The 25300-nt window shown below is 39.8% G+C and overlaps 1 protein-coding gene and 1 long non-coding RNA gene across 2 annotated transcripts in view; both read right to left on the bottom strand.

Moving 5' to 3' along the window:
- reln (reelin) overlaps window positions 1–25300 on the bottom strand; it is a 1039407-nt gene that overhangs the window by 633740 nt on the left and 380367 nt on the right. The window contains exon 15 of the mRNA XM_053500241.1: window positions 20081–20226. Coding sequence (XP_053356216.1) covers window positions 20081–20226 — 146 coding nt within the window. The remainder of the gene's footprint in view (window positions 1–20080; window positions 20227–25300) is intronic.
- Window positions 14074–16333, bottom strand: LOC128527724 (uncharacterized). The gene is made up of 3 exons (XR_008360909.1): window positions 15676–16333; window positions 14454–14554; window positions 14074–14332 (listed from the first exon to the last, which is right to left on the bottom strand). It is a non-coding gene; the product is annotated as an uncharacterized LOC128527724 (long non-coding RNA).

The following is a 25300-nucleotide window of genomic DNA, read 5'->3' as shown; positions in this document are numbered from 1 at the left end:
TGCAGCCATCATTGCGTTGCATAATAATGGCTTCACAGGCAAGGATATTGTGGCTACTAAGATTGCACCTAAATCAACAATTTATAGGATCAGCAAGAGGTTCAATTCTTGTTAAGAAGGCTTCAGGGCATCCAAGAACGTCCAGCAAGCACCAGGATCGTCTCCTAAAGAGGATTCAGCTGCAGGATTGGAGTGCCACCAGGGGAGAGCTTGCTCAGGAATTGCAGCAGGCAGATGTGAGCGCATATGCACGCACAGTGAGGCGAAGACTTTTGAAAGATGGCCTGGTGTCAAGAAGGGCCAGTTCTCTCCAAAAAACAAACATCAGGGACAGATTGATCTTCTGCAGAAAGTATGGTGAATGGACTGCTGAGGATAGGGGCAAAGTCATATTCTCTGATGAAGCCTCTTTCCGATTGTTTGTGGCATCTGGAAAAAGGTTTGTCCGGAGAAGAAAAGGTGAGTGCTACTATCAGTCCTGTGTCATGCCAACAGTAAAGCATTCTGAGACCATTCATGTGTGGGGTTGCTTCTCATCCAAGGGTGTGGGCTGACTCACAATTTTGCCCAAAAAACACAGCCATGAATAAAGAATGGTACCAAAACAACCTCCAACAGCAACTTCTTCCAACAATCCAACAACAGTTTGGTGAATTACAATGTATTTTCCAGCACGATGGAGCATCGTGCCATGCGGCAAAAGTGATAACTAAGTGGCTCGGCGACCAAAACGTTGAAATTTTGGGTCCATGGCCGGGAAACTACCCAGATCTTAATCCCATTGAGAACTTGTGGTCAATCCTCAAGAGGCGGGTGGACACACAAAAACCCACTAATTCTGACAAACTCCAAGAAGTGATTATGAAAGAAGGGGTTGCTATCAGTCAGGATTTGGCCCAGAAGTTGATTAAGAGCATGCCCAGTTGAATTGCAGAGGTCCTGAAAAAGAAGTGCCAACACTGCACATACTGACTCGCATAAATGTCATGTAATTGTCGATAAAAGCTTTTGAAACAGATGAAGTGCTTGTAATTATATTTCAGTACATCACAGAAACAACTGAAACAAAGATCTAAAAGCATCTAAAAGTTTCAGGAAACTTTGTAAAAACTAATATTTGTCATTCTTAAAACTTTTGGCCACGACTATAGGTTGGGAAAGACTAAACTCCATTACAAAATTTTGTAATAATCAATGTTTTTCATTTAGAAATATATATATATATATATATATATATATATACATAATCGTTTAAAAGTTTGGGGTCACTTTATAACTCCATAATTGTTCCTGATTTTTATTTTATTCTACATTGTGAAGGAATGCTAAAGCATTAATCTTCTTTGAACAGTTAATGGTGAGATGTGTCTGCGACTTATGCTCTGTAAAGACTTCATAACGCCTCTAAACTGAGGTGCTGTTAATTGGTCATTTTTCAGGCTGATAACTCTGGGCCTGGTCATTTTTGGTCATGAGGGACCACTTTTGGTCATGAGGGACCACAAGCTCAGGGGAATCGGCCAGGCCAGACATGGAGATTGGGTGGGCTGCGGTTTGGACATGTGACAGACCAAACTGCAGGTTAATGTATACAAGAAAAAGATAAACCATGCTCTGTGGCGGCCATAACCCCCTGACAGCATGCCTCCAGTGTGCCCTCCAACGCCTCCACCCACATTACTACCTTGCTCCAATTCACGGCTGATGACCTACTTGCCTTACAGGTTTCGGGTCCGGGGCTGCAGACTGTAGTGGCCCACATCTCCAAACCACAGCCCACTCAATCTCCATGTCTGACCTGGCCGATTCCCCTGAGCTTGTGGTCCCTCATGACCAAAAGTGGGTGATGCTAACATACGCCCACAATGCACCATGTGCCGGAGACCACGGTGCAAAAGCCACCTATGAAACACTTAAAACAGGTTGCATATTGCCTGGTATGCAGCAAGATGTGGCAGAATACTTAAAAGGGTGCTTGGTGTGTTGCCAGTTTCAACCAGCCAAGCACCACTGCAGCGGAAAGGAATGAGCTTCTTATGGTCAGACCTGCAAATAGACTGGGTAGGACCTCTGCTGTGATCAACACAGGATAACAAGTACTTTCTTACTGTGGTCTATGAATTTACAAAATAGGTAGAGTGTCTCCCAGCTCTCAATGACACAGCAGAGACAACTACCTGCTTGTTGATGAACCACATTTTCTCAAGGTTCAGACTGCCTCTAAGGGTCAAGTCTGACAGAGTAACTCACTTTACTGCCAAGGTCATGCAGGAAGTGTGGAAACCCTTGGGTATACTGTACAAGCTAAGCTTCACATAAGTCATCATCCCATCTTCTCGGGACAGGTCAAATGAGTCAACCAGACAGTGAGCAGCATGCTGAAGAAGTATTTGTCAACCAATCAGAAGGAAGCTTCCCATGGTACTTATGGCCATCAAGGCCACCCCTCATCAGGCTAGTGGAATATCCCCATTCAAATTGAGGACGTGGCGATAAATGACATTACCACTACACCTGCTGCACTCACTAACCTGGCCCCAGAGCCTTGTCACTGCCTACACCACCCACCAGTACCTGGAGAAGTTGCACTGGCACTTTAGAGTGACAATCGCCTTCGCACAGCAACAACTTCAGAGAAGCGCAAAAGGCTGGAAGGCCTACTATGACCAAATGGCCTCCTGCCAGGAGCTTGATGTAGGAGACAGACTATGGTACTGCAGCTTTGAAGGTCCCCCTTTGCCTGTCAAAGAAGTTCCTACCTCACTGGACAAGCCCCCACAAGATTGTGGACAAGCTCTTACCTGTCACCTACCGAATAAGAATAAAACAAGGGTGCAGCGAGCCAGTCCTCCGATGGGTCCACTGAAATTAAATAAAGAGGCATTCCTACTCTCACCTAAAAAAAAATGGGGGAAGATCAAGCCCACTGACACAGACCTCTTCACTTCACTACACTGACATAATCCATACCCAGCTAGAAAATCTGCCGCACCTCCCACTGCCGCACCTGCCGATGTTGCCAGAGCTCATTAAGCCCTACAGCTGCTCAAACCATGTGAGCCGGCACCCGGTGGACTCTTCAATCATGCCTAGACAGATGTGAATCACATGCTGCGTCTCACTTACTCACTTTCTCATCTTCTATACCGCTTTATCCTGTATTTAGGGTTGCAGTGTCATACCAGGAGGCTTAGGGCACGAGGCAGGGTACACCCTGAACAGGGTGCCAATCCATTGTAGGGCACACACACATTTACACACACACACATTCACTCACACACTATGGGCAATTTGGGAATGCTAATAAGCCTACCCTGCATATCTTTGGACTGTGGGAGGTAACCGGACTACCTGAAGGAAACCCACCAAGCACAGGGAGAACTTGCAAACATGCACACAAAGATGGTAATAGAGCCTGGCCGGGAATCGAACCCAGACCCTGAAGGCGCAAGGCGACAGTGCTACATGCTGCATCAATTACCAAAATTTATGATAACCCAGGCTGAGTTAAGCAACCGATGCCCCAAACGATTTTTGGGTGCCCTACTGGGGGCTGCTGTGGGAACTCTGTTTACATCGGTATGAACACCGCTAACGCAGTAAATCTGTCCATCGTAAGGAGATACGTGTTTCCAGGCTGAACTGCCTGAGATCCGACAGCAGCTACTATTACAGAGCCAAGCACTACAAACCTTTGGGAAGTCTCTAAATGTGGCACCATTACTGTCTTAAATACCCATAGCACTCTCCTAAACCAAACCATCAGATCCATCAACAAATAGTTTTTGGTCGTACTGTCACGACACGCCAGATCTCAGCCATAACATAAGCTCCTCTGCAAGCAGTTTAAGGCACTCCTGTTCCAGCTCCGCGCCACCTCAGTTATGGCTCGAGCTCACCTGTTGCCGCTTTGAATTAATCAGCCATGTGTATTTAAGACGCTCTAAGACACCCACTTATTGCCACCTTATTGTGCCATTCATGCCTATATTCTCGCGTTTGTTTTTTGTCACAGTTTATCGGTTTATGACCCCATCTGTTTATCAGTTTTCTCCTTTGTCTTTGCATTACAGATCTTGTGCTCTATTTGGATTACCGGCTTTTAAACTTTGTTCATGTTTTTAACCACTGTTTTTGGATTTGCGGTCACGATTGGATTTACTGGCTTTTTGAACTGAGCTTTCATTTTTTGGATTACGAGATTGAATTGTCTGCATTCGGGAATCATTGACCTCACCACCGTGGAGTTGTGTTCAGCCACGTTACAATGGCACTTCCTGGTTCTCTCAGACCGAGACACCCTCTGCTGGCTGTAAGTGTCCCTTTCCTGATCATTCTCTCTCTCTCTCTCTCTGCTATTGGATCTACGTGTATTTTTCCCCTGAGTGTCACCTGTGACAGTATAATCTGGCCATTATGGATCCAACGGAGTTTTCTCACTTGAGATCAGCACTAGAAAGCCAGGGAGCGCTCCTGGGGACACATCAACGTGACATTCAGGAAGTCACTAGCATGCTTAAAATGGTAACTGAGACCCTGACCTCTCTTGCTACTCAAATCCAGCTCTTTTGCAGCAGCAGTTGCACCGCCCCATAAGCGTAGCCTTCCTGCGCCGCCTACATATGATGGAGACCCTAACACCTGCCGCTTATTTCTCTCCCAATGTTCTCTAGTCCTTGAACTGCAGGCATCATCTTTCTCTACTGAATGAGCTAAGGTGGCATACATTATCACGCTCCTCTTTGGTAGAGGAAGAGAATGGGGAACAGCCTTGTGGGACGCCCAAGCACCCTGCTGCTATACTTACAAAACTTTCACTGACGAAATGCGAAGGGTTTTTGATCGCTCATCCACTGGGTGTCTGGCTGCAAACCAGATATTAGCTCTTTACCAAGGGTCCCGATCTGTTCATGGGAGTTTCATACCTTGGAGGCTTCATGGGGGTGGGATGAACAAGCTCTCTTTGAGCTTTTTTTTATGGACTCTTGGACACAAAGACGATTAGTCGTCTTGCGAAACCACCATTGAGACCTAGCATAGATCTAGCAGCACATATTGACGCTCGTAAGCGCCTCAGACAGCAGGAGCGTTGCCTGAACCTCTGGTCACCGCCACCCGTCGCCTCGACCAGTTCACTGGAGAACCCTCCTGAACCAATGCGAGTGGGCCGGACATGTATCTCACCTGAGGGGCGCCAATGGAGACAAGACAAGGCATGCCTTTTCTATTGTCAGTTGGGTAATTTTTCACGTAACTGTCCAATAAAAGGGCAGGCCCCTCTGCATTTAATACCATAATTCCCTCCACACTTACCACCAAGCTGGAGCACCTGGGACTCAGCTCATCAATGTGTCAGTGGATCTCCAATTTTCTGACTGGCAGACCACAGGCAGTAAGGATGGGCGGACATGTCTCAGCCTCTCTCACTCTCAGCACTGGAGCCCCCTAGGGTTGTGTTCTGAGCTCCCTGCTGTACTCTCTGTACACCCACGACTGCGTGGCCACTACCAACTCCACCACCATCATCAAGTTTGCTGACGAAACTGTTGTGGTGGGCCTGATCACGAACAACAATGAGACGGCCTACCTGGAGGAGGTTGGAAATCTGGAGAACTGGTGCCAGAGAAACAGTCTCCTCCTGAACGTCAGTAAGACAAAGGAGCTGATAGTGGACTTCAGTACAAAGCAGGTGAAGAACTACCAGACCCCCGTTATCAACAGGAGCCCAGTGGAGAGAGTGGACAGCTTCAGATACCTCGGTGTTCACATCACGCAGGACCTGGCATGGTCCTGTTACATCAACACCGTGGTAAAAAAAGGCCCGGCAGCGTCTCTACCACCTCAGACGCTTGAGAGACTTTAGACTGCCCTCCAAGGTGCTCAGGAATTTCTACTCCTGCACCATAGAGAGCATCCTGATGGGAAATATCACGACCTGGTTCGGGAACAGCACCATGCAGGACAGACGAGCTCTACAGAGGGTGGTGCGATCAGCTGAGCGCATCATCCGCATCGAGCTCCCTGACCTGCACTCGATCTACAGCAAGCGGTGCTTGACCAAGGCCAGGAAGATCGTGAAGGACCTCAGCCACCCCAATAACGGACACTATGGACAATTACACGCACACCTTTCTCCATATCTACACTACATGTTGTACGTTTACATCCTGGACCATTGCACAAAGACACTTTAATAACTTTGCACACCTACCTTCACAACTACACTACATGTTTACGTTTACATCCTGGACCAGAGCACAAAGACACTTTAATAACCTCTGCACAAATACATTTTGTTCTATGCATATTTGCACACCCAGTACAGTATATTTCTATTTTTATGTACATCGTATTTCTATTTTTATTTTTAGTTCTATTTTTCCTAGCACATTTCTATTTTTATTTTTAGTTCTATTTTTCCTAGTTTAATTTAATTTTTCTATTTAATTTTCTATCATATTTCTTTTATTCATATTTATTTCTTATTTGTAAACTTTAATTCTCTTTTAGGGTCAATGGCAGTCGTATAAGCATTTCACTACATTTCGTACTGTGTATGACTGTGTATGTGACAAATAAAATTTGAATTTGAATTTTGAGTGCACGGGGGGGCGGATCTTAGAAAATTTCCCAACCATCGGTCCTGTTTTTCAGTCACCCTGACTCATAAGAATCAGCCCCATGGCATGTATACCCTGTTGGACTCTGTGGCAGACCAAAACCTTATCCTCTCTTCACTGATTGACATTCCCTCCACGCATCTAAGCCACTCGCTTACTGTCCTGGCTCTCGATGGTTGTTTCCTGGCTCCCATCACCCACCGCACAGTACCAGTCACTTTGCATTTTTCAGGAAACCACTCAGAAATTATCCCCTTTTTAATTGTTAAAAGCTCTCATGCTCGTCTTGGGTCTCTCATGGTTACAGTTACACAATCCACACATTTGGGTCAAGAAAAGAGTTTTGAAATGGTGTCATTCCTGTCTGTCATCATGCCTCTGCTCTGCTGCCAGAGGCTCCCTGCCTTTTCCGCTTGAGGACTGCTCCAACATCTCTAAGATCCCAGCAGAATACCACGATCTTCTTAAAGTTTTTAGCAAATCTTGCGCGATCCCACTATCCACTGCCCATACGATTGTGCTATTGATCTTCTCCCGGGAACAACCCCCACAAGGGACGCCTATACTCCCTCTCTTGCCTTAAGAGTGACGCCATGGATGAATACATAACGGAATCTCTTGCAGCAGAATTCATTTGTCCCTCCTCTCCTCCAGCATACGCAGGTTTCTTCGTTGTGGGAAAAAAAAGGACAAATCCTTGTGGCCCTGTATTGATTATCGGGGGCTTAACAAGATTACCGTAAAGAACCGTTACACACTCCAATGGAATTCGCTGGCGGACAAAGCCTTTAAGGAACTCAAAGGTCGTTTCACCTCCGCCACTATCCTCACCTTCCCTGACCCATCTCTCCAGTTTATAGTCGAAGTGGACTCATCGGAAACAGATGTTGGAGCCGTTCTTTTCCTAAAGGATAATAAACTCCACCCCTGTTCCTTTCTCTCTCGCCGACTCTCTCCATCAGAACTATTCAAAAGATAATTATGGTTTCAGAGACCGTGAGTTGTTGGCCATCAAGCTTGCACTTGAGGAATGGACACACTGGCTGAAGGGGGGCAGAACATCTTTCTTGGTCTGGACAGACCATACGAACTTGAAATATTTAAGGTTAGCCAAGCGACTTAACTCTCGTCAGGCACGATGGTCCTAGTTCTTCTCCTGTTTTAACTTTACATTGTCCTACCGCCCGAGTTTTAAAAACACCAAGAACGCGCCTAATCGACAGTTCTCCCACCCTGTGGATCCCCCCCCCCCCCCTCAAGTTACCATTCGTCCCCCACATTGTTTGGTGGCTGACACTCATCTGGCAAAAGAAAACCTGGTGCTACATGCGCTCGAACATGAGCCGGGTCCAAGTAATGTTCCCCCCCGACCGACTCTTCGTCCCAAAGCCTCTGCGTTCCCCTGTATTATACTGGGCCCACAACTCCAATATTCCATGAGCACCCTCATGGAATAAATTTCTATCGTGAATAGAATATGCCCACAACTCACTCCCCACATCTTTCACTGGAATGTCTCCCTTCCAATGCTTTTTGGGATATCAACCTCCTTTGTTTCCTGCTCAAGAGGAGGAAGTTGCGGTACCGTCGACCTAAGCTTTTGTCCGTCGCTGCATCAGGACATGGCAACAGGCCCGCTCTCAACTGCTGCGCTCAGTAAATACCTTCCGACACAAGGCCAACCGCCACTGCTCGGCAGCTCCCTGATACCGCATAGGGCAAAGAGTGATGCTGTCCACACGCAACATAACCCTAAAGACCATGTCAAGGAAATTGTCTCCCAGGATTATTGGACCCTTCTTTATTTCCCGTGTCATCAACCCTTGCTCCATCAAGCTTTCGCTGCCATTGTCCATGCGCCATATTAATGTATCCAAAATATCCTGGCCTGTGCCACTACTAGCCCCGCTAGTTCTATCCAAGCCCACCTCGCTTTTTCTCTAGGCAGCGCCATTCCCTTATGTGTGGACCCAGAATCAGGCAACTTAGCCTTTGTCCTCAGCTTACCCATAACTGATTCTAACAACATTTACCGACCGAGAGATGTCATAAATGTCGGCATTTGGCAGGGGAACACCCATGTTAAAATAAACAATCTCAAAGTTGTTGCATATCAACATAATAACTTGCAGTGATATTTGCCCATAACCTGAAAATGTGTACGCTTACTAAATACATCCATTACCTATGCCCCAGTAAGCCCTTAATCTGTGGTAATACCAAAGGGATCTGCGGCCTAGACCTTTGTTACGTCCAAGGACGTATTAATTTATTATTGTGTCTGGTGTAGTTGTTCTCAAAGCCCTGTCTTCTGCTCTCCAGGTTTTTTTTGTCTCTCTCTCTTTCTCACTCTACCAGGGAGCTGATTGCAGCTCCAGCTGCAGAAGGTTAACACCAAGGAAGGAAACAGCTTAAAGGCAGTTCTCAACAGACGAGGAAATTCTCCAGAGCTGTCGGGTGTCCTGCTTAGTACAATTTGTTGTTGAGCTTGACCATCATAACTGGTTGTACCTTATTTTCCATCTTTTCTCCTGTTTTAGCTGTTTTTATTAGTTGCTGAGATTGTGATTGTTGCTGAGATTGTGATTGTTGCTGAATGTGTAAAGGTTACCAGTGAATTAACAAACTTAACCTCCAACCTCAAGCATTGTGGCTTTCAGTGTTGCAGATTTATCCTTTTGTACAGGGGAACCGTAGGGAGGTGCCCGGCCTTTTTATTTATTGTAACCCCCCCATTTTTCTCCTGTTTTTCTTCAGTTAGTCAGGGAGTGAGTGTATATTTCTGTTGTTGATTTGCTTTTGTTTTGTGAGATTATTAAGCTGAACCACTCCTAAGTTAGAGGGGAATTTTTGTTTGTTGTTTTCTTGCCTGGCTGCTCCTGAACTTATGTTCCCATCCTTGTTTGATTACTTTGTTACAATAAAAAAAGACTATAAAGATAATTGTTGTCCGTGTGGTACGACGGCAGGACCCCCGACATACAGTAAAAGCTCATTCACATAATGCTACCTTTCTTCATCCCCTAGACACTGTGTGGGACGTAACACCTTATTTGACCTGATACTAGTTGCCACGCGGAAGCTACACCACGGTCTCAGGTCAAAACAGCCCAAGCTGAAATCTTTGGAAATTAGTGGTTAGTAAACACCCCAGTGCGTATAGCAACCCTTACCTAGAATACAGCTACGTGCGTCCTCCACATTGATGATTCAGCATTATATTAGCTTCCTGACGATGAGTATCAAACCAAACTCTAAATTTCACACTTCTTTAAACAGTATTCCTTCACCCTTGATCCAAAATTGAAAGAAAGGATCAGGGATGAAGGAGCGCAACTTATAAATTTGACTCCCATCAACACAGCCTTGGAAGCTATTGCAAGTCTCCGACCTGCCGGCTTGCCCATTGTTCGTTCTTTGTCTGCCACTGACACAGCACTCTGTGTCTGTACAATTGAGGATATGTCATGACCCCAACACTATCTCTTCTTCTCTACAGGCAAATTAATGCCATGAGGGAGTCATTTGACAAGTGCACGTCTGGCGTCCCATGCATTTTCAGACGCAGTAAGCCCAACCAAGAAGTTTAACCTGAGAACTCAACAAACTTGATTGAGATCACGCCAGCACCACCCGTCAAACCCTGACAATTAATTCAGTCGATGACACACAAATCTAGGTAGACTCACAATCTAGGTAGTTTCCCAAAAAGCACATCTCTCAGCTTAAAAGTCACTAAACCGACATTCCCCCAAAAGTAACCAAATTTTGCACCATGACTCAGTTGGGATAAGGTGCTGATTGTGTCCTGCTCGTGCCTGTTCTCGGTTTTTCTGCCTTTGTTCCATTTGCCCACTGATGTTTGCAACAGGAACCTTACTGAGCAAAATGGGGATATGTATGGACTCCTCAAAGGGAGCCGTGAATCTGTCAACCTCCAATAAAACAGCACCCTGCTGCTACCGTTATCTCTCTCGGTTGGCTATCACAGCTGGATAGGGGACCTGGTTGAAAGAGCAAAGCCTTTTACCAACCCCTCCTAAGTGGCACGAGGCAGCAAGCCACTGGAAGAGGAAGAGACAGTTCACAACATCAGCAAATAAGGTAAGAAATGGTTACTCTTTCCCAACTCAGATGGTGCAGATCTGCAAAACAATTTCCTTTTACAAGAGAAAAGCATCTTACACCCCTGCTCAAAATGGTGTAGATGAGCACAAGTCCCTGGAATAGGGAAGTTTCACAACCCCCTTTCTCCACTCTCAACCCGTCACCTGAACTTTGACTTCTGACCTGCGCCACCCAGCGTTCGAAGATTCTGCTCTCCTCGACATGCAAAGAAATTTTGGCTGGAACTCTGACGCCGCTTAAACACTACCTCCGTGCAAAGAAGAGGCCTGGAGAAGAAGTCTCAGACCATCATCATTGGTAACCAGGCAACCAAAATGCCTCTGAGGGCTTTCCCGAATGACATCACCTCAATTCAGCGCACTGACCAGTCAGCAACGCCGTGATTCCCTTCACTGAGGGCGAACCAACAAAAACAACCATCAAGTAACACAAGTAAAACAAACAAAACTTTATACCTTGCTGAAAGTGGTGGGCAATTCATAACTAAACTGTCTGCTTTTGTGACTTTCTCAGTTCTAGTAAACCTAAACAGAGGAACTACAATAATTTTCACTCTCTAAACTGTGTGTGTGTGTGTGTGTGTGTGTGAGAGAGAGAGAGAGAGAGTAAGTGATTAAATAGTGTAGTTTTATGTAAAATAGATTAAATAAATAAATTCTTGCTTTTTTATAAAGAAATGTTGTCTTGGTCATGTATTTTCAAATTTAAACATTTGCCCAGATCGTACGTTACCTTGCTCCTAATTGGTAAATACATGATTTTGTATTATCATCGTTGGCCACGGGATAAACAGGATTGGTAAGATACACTCACTCATGCTGTACGGTGGACGGATAGCATAGATAACACATTGGACTGTAACAGTTGGACATTTTATTTCAAATTAACCTGAATCAAAGTTTCGATACATCTCTGACCTAGAGTTAAAACACTATAACCCTAATGCAAAGAAAATATATTTCTCTATATATTATCTGTCAATATAATAAATGATTGTGTTCTAATCTAAAATATATTCACAATATATTAAATTCTTCATATATTGAGAAATCTATTAAAATATACTGTATATTTAAATGTTTTTAATTTATATTTAACAATATACTTCATAATGTCAAGGTTCACCACTAGAAGGCACTGTTTTTGTTTAGTAGTTTTTGTTGGTAGACGCAGTTTTTCAGAAGGCACCTCGATCAGGTGATGCAGACCTGAATGAGGTAGCTCATTAGTTACATTATAAATAGCTAGTTGTTCTGGAAAACTGGGTCAAGCATTATTACGGGTTCTGTTAAGTAGGTATTTGTTTTGTCTTGTAATGTTCTGTTTTAGTTTGTTTAGTTATAGTTTGCATTTGGTTTCTGGAGCTGTTTAAGTTAAGTTTGTACCTGTCTAGATTTAGTTTATGTCTTTTGGTTTCTGTGTCTCCTAGCAGGAGATTGGCCTCTATGAGAATTAGCCTCTTGTATGTTTACCCTCGTGTGTAAGTTCCCTCTCTTGTATGTTTAGTTCTTATTCTGTATAACTACTAATCAAGGAATTCCTAACTTGCTTAGCTTATAGTCTGTCTAGTCTCCTAGTCTGATCAGATCTTAGTCTGTTTAGTTACTAACCTGTTTAGCCACTAACCTTTATAGTTCTCAGTCTGTTTCATACCTAGTCTGCTGTGTATCTAGTCTGTTCATCTCTTGGATAGACTGTTTAGCAATTAGTCTGTTTAGCTACTATCTAGCTTAGCAGCTAATGTGCATAACAGCTAGTTTAGCCCCTTGCATGTATAGTCCCTTGTGTTTTGTCCTCAAGGTTGTTTCGTGTGTCTTGTCTCATCTGGTTTGTATCCCTTGTCTGTATTGTATATTAGTTTGTTTAGTCCCTAGTCTGTGTATTGGTTTTGTTTCTAGCATGGTCCAAAATAAAGCCAACTCCCTTTGGCTTAGTTCATGTTTTGTTTGGTTTGTTTATCATTAAAAAGACTGTTTGCCATCTTCCCCCTCTGCGTCTATGCCTCACCTGCAAGCTCATATTCCAACAACTAACAGTTTGTGACGTGTGATATATTGAATTTGATCAAATATATCTATTTCTTTATTTTTTTACCATATGCTTATGCAAATGAGCCCATAATGTCCATAATGAAATTAAAGCCAGATATAAATGAGATGCATGAAACACAAATGAGAAATATTAGTTTTATTGAACATATAAAAAATTCTCAATTACAGCATACAGTGATGAGCCACAACAAACACCACCTAAGACCAGCCAGTATCCATACTGACAACATTAAAACCAGCAGGTTAACAATATTAAAAGTATTACAGTTTACAAATACCACTGGAAAGCTACAATAAGCTGAAGTCATCGACAAGGAACAACTGTGACACAGAGTATGACATCACAGTATACATCACCTCACAGTCACTAATGGACCAAAGGTACAGACTCAACATACAAGCGCCGTCTGTGACAGAGAATTGCTACCTCACAGTCTTTACCCCCAAGTAACTATGAGGTAACCGTAAAGGATCAGTGCATAAAAACCTGTGTGTAAGTCAAGAGAATGCAGTCAGTAACATGAGAGATGGGGAAGTGTATTGGCTGCTGGTCATCTCAGGGACAGTGATAGTATGATACTTATACGAAGGACTGATTACTTAAATCTGAGTTATTTGATATTTGATTTATTATTGTGCTCAATACAAGAGACGAAACAGTAACTTATGCAACGACTTGTTAAGTGTAATTTTAATGTATTTACCAAAAATGTAATATGATGTTGTGTATTACATTTTTGCTTTACAATTCATGGATTAGTATGTGTTAAGCTTACTTAAATATTTTTGTTGTATTTGTTTACATTTTATTTAACTAATATTTATCTGAAGCAGTAACTTAACTATTATTTATCAGAAGTAGTGCATACCTTTTTTGTCTGTTTTTTTTTTTATTTAAGGTTATCAACCACTTCTATCAACAGTTAGGTTACACAACTGTTGATAGAAGTGGTTGATAACCTTAAATAAAAAAAAACAGAGCTAAGCTGTCAGACACAAGAAATGTGAAAAAAGTGATTTTTTCTCCATTTCATGTCCCCCCATTTGGCTAATGGCTTCTATTGAGTTTAAAGCAGAAGTTGATGTGCAAATTTCCAAATACCTCGACAACCAATCATTTTTAAACCGAGTACATGCATAAATATAAATACATAAAGGGAATGAACTTAAATGTTCAAAATACAATATACAGTTATTATTGTGTAATACATTTAAAATTTACACACTATAACAGACAAAAGCAAAATCTGGCAAATCAATTCACTAAATGATGCCAAATGTCACACTGCTAACTAAAAAGTATGATTTATACAGGAGTTACACAAAGTCCATAGCATTGTGAAGATTTTCCAGTTAAAAGAATCTGTCAAAAAGAAGATGAATTTTTTTAAAGGGAAAATTGGTTGCTTGTGTTATGTAAGGGCTACAGGAACAGGACTGGAATCTTTTTTTCTAACCAGCTACATCAGTCTTCTCTTGTGGTGGATGCCCAACAAGTTTGTCCAAAGTCTGGCTCTTGGAGTTGCTTAGTATCTAAGGGAACAAAAAAATATTAAAACATGTGAGATATACCTAAACACCATTTAGCTACTCCATTTTTAACTGTCTGAAGGTTGAGAGGTGAGCTTGAGCTTGCTCATGAGCTGGTGCCTACCTGACTGATGATGCGGTGCTAATGGAGACTCTTGAACATTCTCCTGCAGTTTCTTTGGTGAGATTCTTGTTCTCCCTAAAGTTTTCTGAGTTTGCATGCTTCTGAAAAAAGTCAAATTAAAGTAAAATGTAAATAATTACCAAGATACCCTTTTCACAAACAATCATTTTCTTTTTAATTTATAGAATATAATTAACTGATGTCCCTAAAGTTACATGTTCTGGTAACTACTGTTAAACACTGAACACTCTATAATAAAACTGAACATGCATTAACTTACTATTTTTTTAAAAGGTTAAAAATAAATTAATATGTCTAAACACTGGTTAACTTAGGACCGGCCTAATAATAATACTGTAACCAGCTGACTGATTTTTACCATTAAAAAACAAACAAACAAACAAAATAACCAACTTTCAACTTCACTAATGTTAGTTACCTAGTGTCACGGGTAAACACCAGAGGGCGCCATGTTCCCAGACTCCATTTTGTTTTCATTTGTGGTTTTTGAGTTTTCTGTAAGGCACTTGGGACGCACCTGAACCGATGAAGCTAATTAAGTTATTTATAAATAGTTTTGTGTTTGGTTTCATGCTTGTCATGCATTTGTTGAATTTCCTTGTGAATACTTTAGCTCTGCGTCATGCTAATTCCTGTGACTCCTGATTTGTTGTGTTTTTTTTATTTGAGTACTATTTCGTTTAAATGCTGTTTGTTTCATGGCTGTTTAGTTCAGTTGCTGCCTTGCTCCTAGCCTGTTTCGTTTTGCTCCTCCTCATGTTATGCGAATCTCCTAGTCATGTGAATCTTCTAGTTATGTGTAGCTAAGCTATATTTAGTTTCTGTTGGATGAAGGTCCTGTTAAGTTTAGCTCCTTATTCAAATTTTATTCCTGACATGTTCTCTTCTGTTCAAAAGTGCCCTATGTTTGTTAGTTATTGAAGACTTTTACCCTCGCAACTATGCTTCGTGTTTACTCCCCAAACACGTAACACCTACACATTCTAATTCACATAAACCAAGGTGGCACTTGAATTTCTTTTGCAATTTAGGAACAAACAAAAGCTGTGTAATTTTCAGCAAAATATACTATGTTTTTTTGACCACAGACTCTCTGGTTTTACCTTTTATTAACATTCTAACGTTTTTCTAAAATTCTAACTCCTTGTCAATAATAACTACGCATTAATTTTAAATTCGGCACAAAAAAGAAAAAACCCACCTTCACTGTCCATTTTGTCTTCATCTTGATCATCTTCTTTATTTGATCTGCGGCAGGCAAAGTAGATGGTGCGCCACCACTACTTAAATGTCTGGATGAATGATGCTTGTTAAAGTGGTTTTTGCTGACTTGACACCAAGCCTGGCAATGCCCTGCACATTTCTTTAACGCACTGGCCGCTTAAAGATTTGCAGGCTTGGAACATGTGTGGGAGAAATTGTGGAAAATTATGTCTTTATTAGAATTGACATGTATACTGTAGGCCTAATTGGGTTGGCCATGAGAGAAATGCTACAATACATTTTATATCAAGAACGTAATTTTGTGAGTTGTACATTTTTGCATCGATATTCCGGTTAAATAGTAGTTAAATATAATTTTTTTCTTAAAGTGATGAGTTGTTTATGAGTTGAATGTTTAATTCTACACAACATATCAGAAAACCCAAATGCACTGTTAACAAGCACTGTATATTTTATGTGTGGGAAATACTGCTTTGGGGTAAAAAATGTGAGTCGCACACAAGACAAATATAAACTATCTCTGAGATTTAAAGGTAATGAGACACATTTGAGACACCTTTGAAAAGATGCAGAAAACAGCTAAATCTCAAACTCTTGAAGTTTCCTTTATCAGAGCACACCGACAAAGTAAAACTGTGTGTATAATTTTTAAACATGCATAAAGTTTCAATAATGTTTCAATAAACAATTATAAGTAAAAATTAAATGTTTTTTGTCTCTCCATACATGATCCAAGCTTGTCAGCCCTGAACTTGCTTTTTAAACAATTTGGTACTTACATGGAATGACAGTATCCTAAAAATAATTTAATGTATACGTGCCACATATACGTGTCTACAGTAGGTTCTCATTTGGAATGTTGGTTTTACCGCCGCACCACACAGCGGCGGCATTTTTATAAAATATTAAATTTAAATAAAAGCCTCAGATTCAAGACGGTCTTAAAGTGGGGAGGGGTGCATTTCAGTTTGCAAATCTTATAATGCACACATGACATCAAACATTCCCCTTGTTAATATTTGAACTATTCATTTTAAGTATTTAAACCATTAAACTATTTATTTTACTATTTTAGCTATTACTGTTTCATTTACTTTAAAATAACATTAAAACAAGAACAATAAAACTTTTAAAAATATTGTTAATTACATTTGGGCTGAAAAAAACTGTTGTCCTCAAAAATGTAACAGATAAGGACTCATGTCCATTGGTCTGATATACAGTATGCTGAAGAAACTTCCAGGTGAGAAGACACTGCTTTGTGTAGGTAAAAGACAAGAAAACAACAAACATCAACAGCCCTCACCAAAGAGTCTGAAACGCAGAGTACAGGATGCGCCACACAGACGCAATATATTATACTATAAGCGTATTATACCAAAGAATACCAGTTAGAAATACCCAAAATAAAATACATTCGCTGTTTTAACCATTACAGAGACATCACAGCCAGCGGTAGTTTTCAGAAATTCTTTACAAGGTGTGGCTGCATTGGGCGTGTGTTATGCGTAGAGCGCCTGATAATTTCCTGAAGCTTAAATTATATGATCATGATTTTTTATTTAATAATAATTAATTAATTAATAATTAATTAATCAATTACAATTAACAAATAATGAAAACATTTTAAGAAATTTTACATTTTTATATTCCAGCAACACCCCTGTTGTGATGTACCTCTGCTGCAAAACTTTATGAAATACAAGTGAAACATTAAATGAATTTAAATTCTAGTACTAAAATAACAGTCCAAATCGAATATTAGTTTCTTATTTGCATTGAATTTAAGTAAAGTAAATGTATACCTTTATATCTAGCCTTTCAGAAAACTGATTCTGGATGTGCATCAGAAAAGGTTTGCCAGATTAATGTGCAAAAACCTTATAAGACTACATAGCCTTTATAAGACTCTACTTTCATTTAAGCGCACGTGCAATGACAAAAAAGCCTTATGATTTTGTAAATGTTTGAAAGCAAACAGGGTGCACTGTTCTGTATTATATAGTTCTGTAAATATCAATAGCTCTAATAGCTCTGGTTCAGATTTTTTGTGTTTGTTGTATAAAGTACTTATGTGGAAATTACCATTACTATAGTATTTCTTTAATACAACATTTTTTTATGACTTAATTATATTTTAAAACTGCGGCGAGTGAAAAAGTCACTTTGCGCCACTTGGCGGTCATTTCACAAATGACTTTGAAATGCAACTGATTTATTTTGACCACTGTTGTTTTGCCACAGTGGTAATAGCCATTCTGGGGAACGATGTAGCTCTTTGCTTAACCACCGTTGTACGATGCAACGTTCTAGAAAATAACTAACTAGTCACGACTGTTTCCCAACACTATAGTACCTGTGTCGCACTTCCATCGTTAAAACCATGTTTGTTCAATCTGTCGTTCTTCTTCTTCTTCTTCTTCGATACTATGGCGGAGTAGTGCCATAGGCACATATCGCCCCCTACTGTAGAGTGTTTTTTCTCTCTCTTCGGCTCACATTCAATGCGCTTTCGCAGTGACGTTACGTAGAAGTGGTGTAATAATGTGACGAACGCAACATTCATTATTTGTACAATAAAACATATATAGGCATACACAGTTTAAATGTGCTCTTTTTGAATAACAAAGTCTATAACTTTTAGTTATATTTCATTTGAACTCATTTTTTATTAGTATTTTATTAGGTACAATTAAAATAAAAAGAAATTATGGGTTTTGAAAATGCTGGGATTGTGTTGTGAACACCTGTTACCTATTTTGCTCAAGATCATTTCCTATATAAGTCCCTTTACATAAAGCCATAACTTTATGTAAAGGGACTGAGGGAATGAGAGTTGACGTGTGAGAATGACACGGAAACCACAATTTACTACAAAAGAGCTTGCAGTTCTTTTGGAGGAGGTGGGAAAAAATCATATCTTGCTTTTCTCCAAATTAAAAAAAACACAGTTACAAATTCTGACAAACAAAAAAACATGGAATAAAATCGCACAAAAAATTTATTAGTGGAGGGACTTGGAGTGGAGTGCAAGTGTGAGCAAACAAGCAAGTCCAGTGGTGGCCTAAAACTGAACCCCTCCAAAAGCTGCCATGTAATTGTAGTTACTGAAATTCTCCACAACATTGCAGTCAAGGAAAATTTCCTGCTTTTTGATGAGGAAGAGGGGGTCTTACTGGTGCTGCTGTGGATGAGGAAGATGACACTTCTGATGAGGATATATATATAATTTTAATTTTTTTAACCTATGAATAGTCCATATTCTACTTCTACTTCTGAGAGCACAACAAAGATACTCACTTAAAAACTCACCTTTTCTTCGCACAAATGAAACCAAGGCTGTGTTTCAACCGGCATAAATAATGTTTTCGTAGGGCACTTCGAAGGGGGAATAATTGCGATGGTATCGCTGTTATATCGTTTCAAAGTGAATTTGTAATTAAAATAACCGAAAAATGAATAGCCTAATATCTGAGCACCAAAACATTAAGTTTTCCAAATCTCTCAAAGTGATTGGGAAAATTTTTAGAAACTAATAGGGCGTAGGGTCGTTAACTGAATAGAACACACCCAGCCGCGGCAAGTAACTATGCTTCTAACCACAGGTCGAAGGCTGTAGTTCCAACCACGTAAGTTTGCGACGCTGTTCTCGAATGTTCGTTTGAACTATGGTTTCGAGAAACACTGAATTGTTGAACTATGTTGGTAACGACGGAACTTGCGATCATAGTTGGCTAACGATGCTTTTGGGAAACGCACCCCTGATTGGGTACCTACTGTATGTGAAAGATATACAGTGCAGTGGAAAAAAAAATATTTTTCATACACTACGACCACTATGTTTGTCTGTTGGTATAATGTTCTTTTTTTTGAAACACTGTAAATTTTACACCTGACATAATGGGACGCATAACTTTCAAAAAGATCCAGTTTGCCTCCTCAGTCTATAGAATATTTGCCAAAATGTCTTTAAGATAATCAAAATGTTTTTTGGCAAATGCAAGACAATGGTTTACTTATTTACTTATTTAGCTATTTTTTTCTTAAATAAATAAGATCATGATTTAAAAAACGCATTTTATATTTTGGTGTAATATTAAATGGTTCTTGAACTGTAAAAAGGTTAAAAAAAGAATTAGAAAGGGGCACTTCATTCACAGCACTGTACTGTAGTACTAATCTGTCTTTTTACAATTATGAATACACATTAAACTACAGTAACTGTAATGAACCAGAGGATCACTGTCCTAATTTTAAATACAGATTGTATATTTCACAATTATATATTTTTTATTATTTTTAATTTACTATTACTTTTACAGCATGGAGGTTGAAGTCCTGTGTCTTTTGACATACATGATGTTAATGATGGCTATACTCACCCATTAGGTGGTCTTTCAAAGTTCTCCTCCCAATAGTGGGTGCCTTCTTCTCGGTGGATATCAATTTCATGGGTGGAGGCGTAGCTTTGTCCCACTCCCTCTCCACCATGGAAATACAAAGAGCTCCCATCTGACTGACAGGCATGCTGATGATTAGAAAAACGTGGCATTGAATATTTTACATTAAGCAGTTTTATTTCAGAAGATGACTTACCAAATGCTAAGCATTTGTTTATTCTTGTCTATGTTGATGAATAAATTTGTGTACCATAATCAATTTTGTCCCCCTTAAGATATTTTTTCACAACATTTGTGAATCACTGTTTTTGGAGCAAATGAAAAAGCATGAATACCATATGAATCTTTACATAATGTAGCTGTTATTAAAATTAACAGATTATATAATATTGGTTTAGGTTAGACTGGATTAGTTAGTATCTAAACAAAAGTGTGTACGTAGCATATTTAAAATAATTTACAAATTCTGAATTTGTGGGGGTATCAATGTCTTGTGTAAGGGGGTGAAATAGGTTTTACAATTGGGATATGTGTGGCAAAGACTGTATAAGGATTGGGAAGAAGCGAGTTTGAATGCTGGGTTGGCAACCAGGGGGCTAATTTTCTGTTCAATCCCAGTGCAAAATGAGTTCTGGTCCCGTACTTACATCTCAGAATCACTCCTAGAATTAGTGTTCAAAGTTTATTTAGAAATTAAAACATTCTTAGCTCAAAGCAGGACATAAAGGTTTTTCATGAAGCTTTCTACTCTGTTTATGACACAGAGAGCTGCGAAGTAGGCTTCACCTACTTCAGTTGGCGTTGTAGTTTTGACAGGTTTTGTAGTTTTAAATGGGTAAAGAAAAAAAAGAAAAATAGTGAAATAAGCACCAGCTGTGTGAAAGCTTTATGCACATAGATAATTAATATAAATAAAGATAATTAATAAAATTAATAATTAAAGGAATAGTCTGCCCTACTCCCACCTCTAAAGATAAACAGTGAGTTGATGGCAATTTGTAAAACCATCAATGAATGCCACCTGTAAGTTTGCCACACATACCATGAGAAGTGTGAAAAACAGAGGCATGCCATGTGATTAAATGCTGTTTATAACAGGGAATCTTAACAGGGAAACAGGAAACTAATGGGGGAAAAAAATTGTGTACACTCATAATTTAATATATATTAAATGTACACTACCACTTAAATGTTTGGGATCAGTTACAATTTTTTTTTGTTTATTATATATATATATATATATATATATATATATATATATAGATTTTTTTTCTACATTTCTATAACAATACAGGGGATTTTAAAACTATGACTAACCAAGCACCATAGTAAAACTGGAAGTCAAGACCAAAACTTAATTCAATTCAATTCAATTTTATTTATATAGCGCTTTTAACAATGGTCATTGTCCCAAAGCAGCTTCACAAAAAAAAATTAAAGATTTTTTTTTTTTTTTTTTAGAAAAGAAAAGAAAAGAAAATATTTGGAAGTGTGTATGTGTGAGAAAAATTTGTCTAGATAATAATGAAATGAATGAATGATGAATGAAATGTCTCTGATGAGCAAGCCAAGGGTGACGGCGACAGTGGCAAGGAAAAACTCCCTGAGATGGCAATAGGAAGAAACCTTGAGAGGAACCAGACTCAACAGGGAACCCATCCTCATCTGGGTGATAACAGATAGAAATAACATCAAATGTGTTGTGTAGGTGAAAGTTCAATATATCAGAAGTTGTGTAGATTCAGTTTAGCAGTAGGTGCAGAGGGCAGATGGGGTCAGATCACTGGAAGCACAGGAGCAGGATGTGTAGCTCCAGCCATCATAAAGCAGAATCTAGCTGGAGCAGGTCCTTCTCAAGATGCCTTAGAAACCTCGCAGGGTTGGCCTTTGTCTACTGAAGCTGGCACAATCTCCAGATGTCTCAGGATGGGTAGAAAAATACAGAAAAGATGGAGAGAATTAGCGTAGTTGCCATTCAGGATAGGTGTACTGGAGTATGAGGTTATGGGATGAGTTACGCGTATGCCAGATTAAAGAGATGCGTCTTGAGCCTACTTTTGAATTGGGAAACCGTGTCTGCTCCCCGAACAGTGTCTGGAAGGCTATTCCAAAGCTTTGGAGCCAAATATGAAAATGCCCTGCCCCCTTTTGTAGATTTTAAAATTCTGGGAATTACTAGAAGTCCGGAGTTTTGTGATCTTAAGGGACGTGGTGGATTATAGCGTATCAAAAGACTGGTTAGGTATGAGGGAGCTAAACCATTTAAAGCCTTGTATGTAAGTAGTACTATTTTGTAATTAATTCTAAATTGAACAGGTAGCCAGTGCAGGGATGATAATATAGGTGTTATATGATCATATTTTCTGGATCTAGTGAGAACCCTGGCGGCTGCATTTTGGACTAACTGTAGCTTGTTTATTGAGGATGCAGGACAACCACCTAGTAATGCATTACAATAGTCCAGTCTGGAGGTCATGAATGCATAAACTAGTTTTTCTGCATCAGATACGGATAGGATACTCCTAAGTTTGGCAATATTTCTAAGATGGAAAAAGGCTGTTTTTGTGATATTGGAAATATGATTTTCAAAAGACAAGTTACTGTCTAATATCACGCCCAGGTCTTTTACTGTTGAGCTAGTAGTAACAGTACATCCTTCTAAACGCAGGCGGAATTGTGAAAGCTGTTGTGTGCTGTTTTTTGGGCCGATGAGCAATATCTCTGTCTTATCTGAATTTAGTAAAAGAAAGTTATTGGTCATCCAATCTTTTATGTCCTGGACACACTCTGTTAATCTAGACAACTTGGGTATTTCATCTGGTTTTGTTGAGATGTATAATTGGGTATCATCAGCATAACAATGGAAACTAATCCCATGCCTTCTAATGATGTTTCCCAGGGGAAGCATGTAAATTGAGAACAGGAGAGGTCCTAAAACTGACCCTTGTGGGACCCCATATTTCACTGGCATTACATCAGACGGTACTCCATTTAGATCTACAAAATGGTATCGATCAGACAGGTATGATCTAAACCATTTTAATGCCTGCCCCTGAATACCTATATGATTTTGTAGGCGGTCTATGAGAATATTATGATCTATGGTGTCGAATGCAGCACTTAGATCAAGTAAGACTAGTATTGAGATGCAGCCTTGGTCTGAAGCTAAAAACAAGTCGTTTGCAATCTTAACTAGTGCAGTTTCTGTACTATGATGGGGCCTGAAACCTGACTGAAATTCTTCTAGGATGTTGTTTTCCTGCAAGAATGTGCATATTTGAGCTGATACTACTTTTTCTAATATTTTTGATATGAACGGAAGGTTTGAAATCGGTCTATAATTTGTTATTTCTGCTTATAATTTGTTATTTCTACTTAACTCTGCTGCAGAGAAGTTTATTTAGAGTTACCAGCCTTAAAAATCACTAACAGCACCTTAGATTAGAACCAGTATGAAGGCTTTACAGATTATGAGTAGCAGATACATGTCAACATTAACTGTTCAAACACACTAAAGAATGCTGGGTTGTTTTTTCTACCCAAACGCTGGGTTGCTGATGTTGGGTCATTTTTCTGGGTAATTTACAGAGTAGTTTTTGTGTAACCCAGCTGCTAGCTTTGTCATTTTTTATTTAGTATCAATCCTATTACACACTAAATTGATAGTCTTATTCAACAAAATTTTTACTTTCTTTCATTTCTTTCTCTCTAAGGTTGGAACCAACATGGTGGAATACCTCCAGCAGGCTAAAGTGTGAACACTTTGGGGAGTTCAACAAAAGTGTTTTCTTCCAGATCACTAACCTCTAAGTCAGTAAGCCCGTAACTTTCTACTTGTTTCCTCGCGTTCATGGTACTAGTTCAGTTTCGTGGGCTTTTACGATCACTTGAACTGTGTCTTGTGCTGCAATGTGTAGCATGTGAGGATGTTTCTTTGAGCACAACTACAGGATGTAGCACCCCTACATCCTGACGTTGGGAGATAATGACCAGCGCTGCTCTCAGGCATTCGTCATTCTGGTGGGACAGGCTCTGGAGCAATGCACACTACTTGGGGTGGTTGATGTGTGCTTCAAGGCATTTTATATTTTTGACATTAACTATCCAAAGTAGTGTGCTCCTGTATAGGACTTTTTGTAATGTTGCTATGAAATAGCGAGGCCTACCTAAAAAGTCATAGTGTTTGTATGTTAAAATGAGACCAGGGCAGGATAGTTTTGCTCTGCAGTAAAGATATCTAAAGTCACAGAAAGATCCTGCTCTGTTGAAGCTGCCTTAGCCTATTTGTGCAATTACTCCATTTTGCCCTTGTGAGTAATAGTATAGTAATGATGTCGTTTTTGATTATCTGTTCTTGTGCTTTTGAAAAAATTAAAAAAAATTTCTATGAACATTTAATAGGATTTTTGTTGCATATATGTATGGCTTGCAAAACTTGAGAGTTTTTTGTAATAGACCAGTATATCAAAGTAATTTAACTGTTAAATAGACATGGGTATTTATTTATTTATTTTTACACAGATTCACTGTAAAACATGAAAATAATAATAACCTATTTGTGAGGTAGAATTAACCCAACATTCCAGTTAAAATAAACCAACATCTGGGTAGAATTTATCCAGCGTTATAGTTAGGCATTTGGGTTGAATATTTAACCCATCTTGCTGGGTTAAACAAATAACCCATTTTGCTGGGTTAATTTAACCCAGCGTGTACTTAGTCCAATATTTACCCAACAGCAGTATTTTTAAGGTTAAAGAAATTCAAATTATTTAAATTATTGCATATTTTGGATGCCTTCAGCATTGCTGTACAATGAAGAAATAAATAAAAATTAGAAACAATGATCTCAAACTTTAAAGAGTAATGCATATATCAATATGGCTACTTTAATGAGTGTGCTATGAATGATGCCCACAACCCCATGATGCAGCTTGTTGACAAGGACTAGTGAAAGTTACAAATACAAAGTATCTAAAAATACACAGAAGTCTCCAGCACACTAGGTGTGAGTCCAGGGGGCGCATTTACAGTACTAAGCATATTTTTACTAGCTCACTGGAAAATTCTCAGAATTACATAATTTTGCTCCTACTTTTAGCAGTAGGAGTAAGATGTACATATGTTACTCATGCGGTATTCTGGTTTTATCGCCACGCCTCACGGTGGCGACATTTGGGTTTGTGCGTTTGCTGGCTTTTA

The sequence above is a fragment of the Clarias gariepinus genome, chromosome 7 (genome assembly GCF_024256425.1).
Source record: "Clarias gariepinus isolate MV-2021 ecotype Netherlands chromosome 7, CGAR_prim_01v2, whole genome shotgun sequence".
Taxonomy (NCBI): Eukaryota; Metazoa; Chordata; class Actinopteri; order Siluriformes; family Clariidae; genus Clarias; species Clarias gariepinus.
Note: the sequence above shows the minus strand (reverse complement) of the source record. Positions and strands in the feature narration are given on the sequence as shown.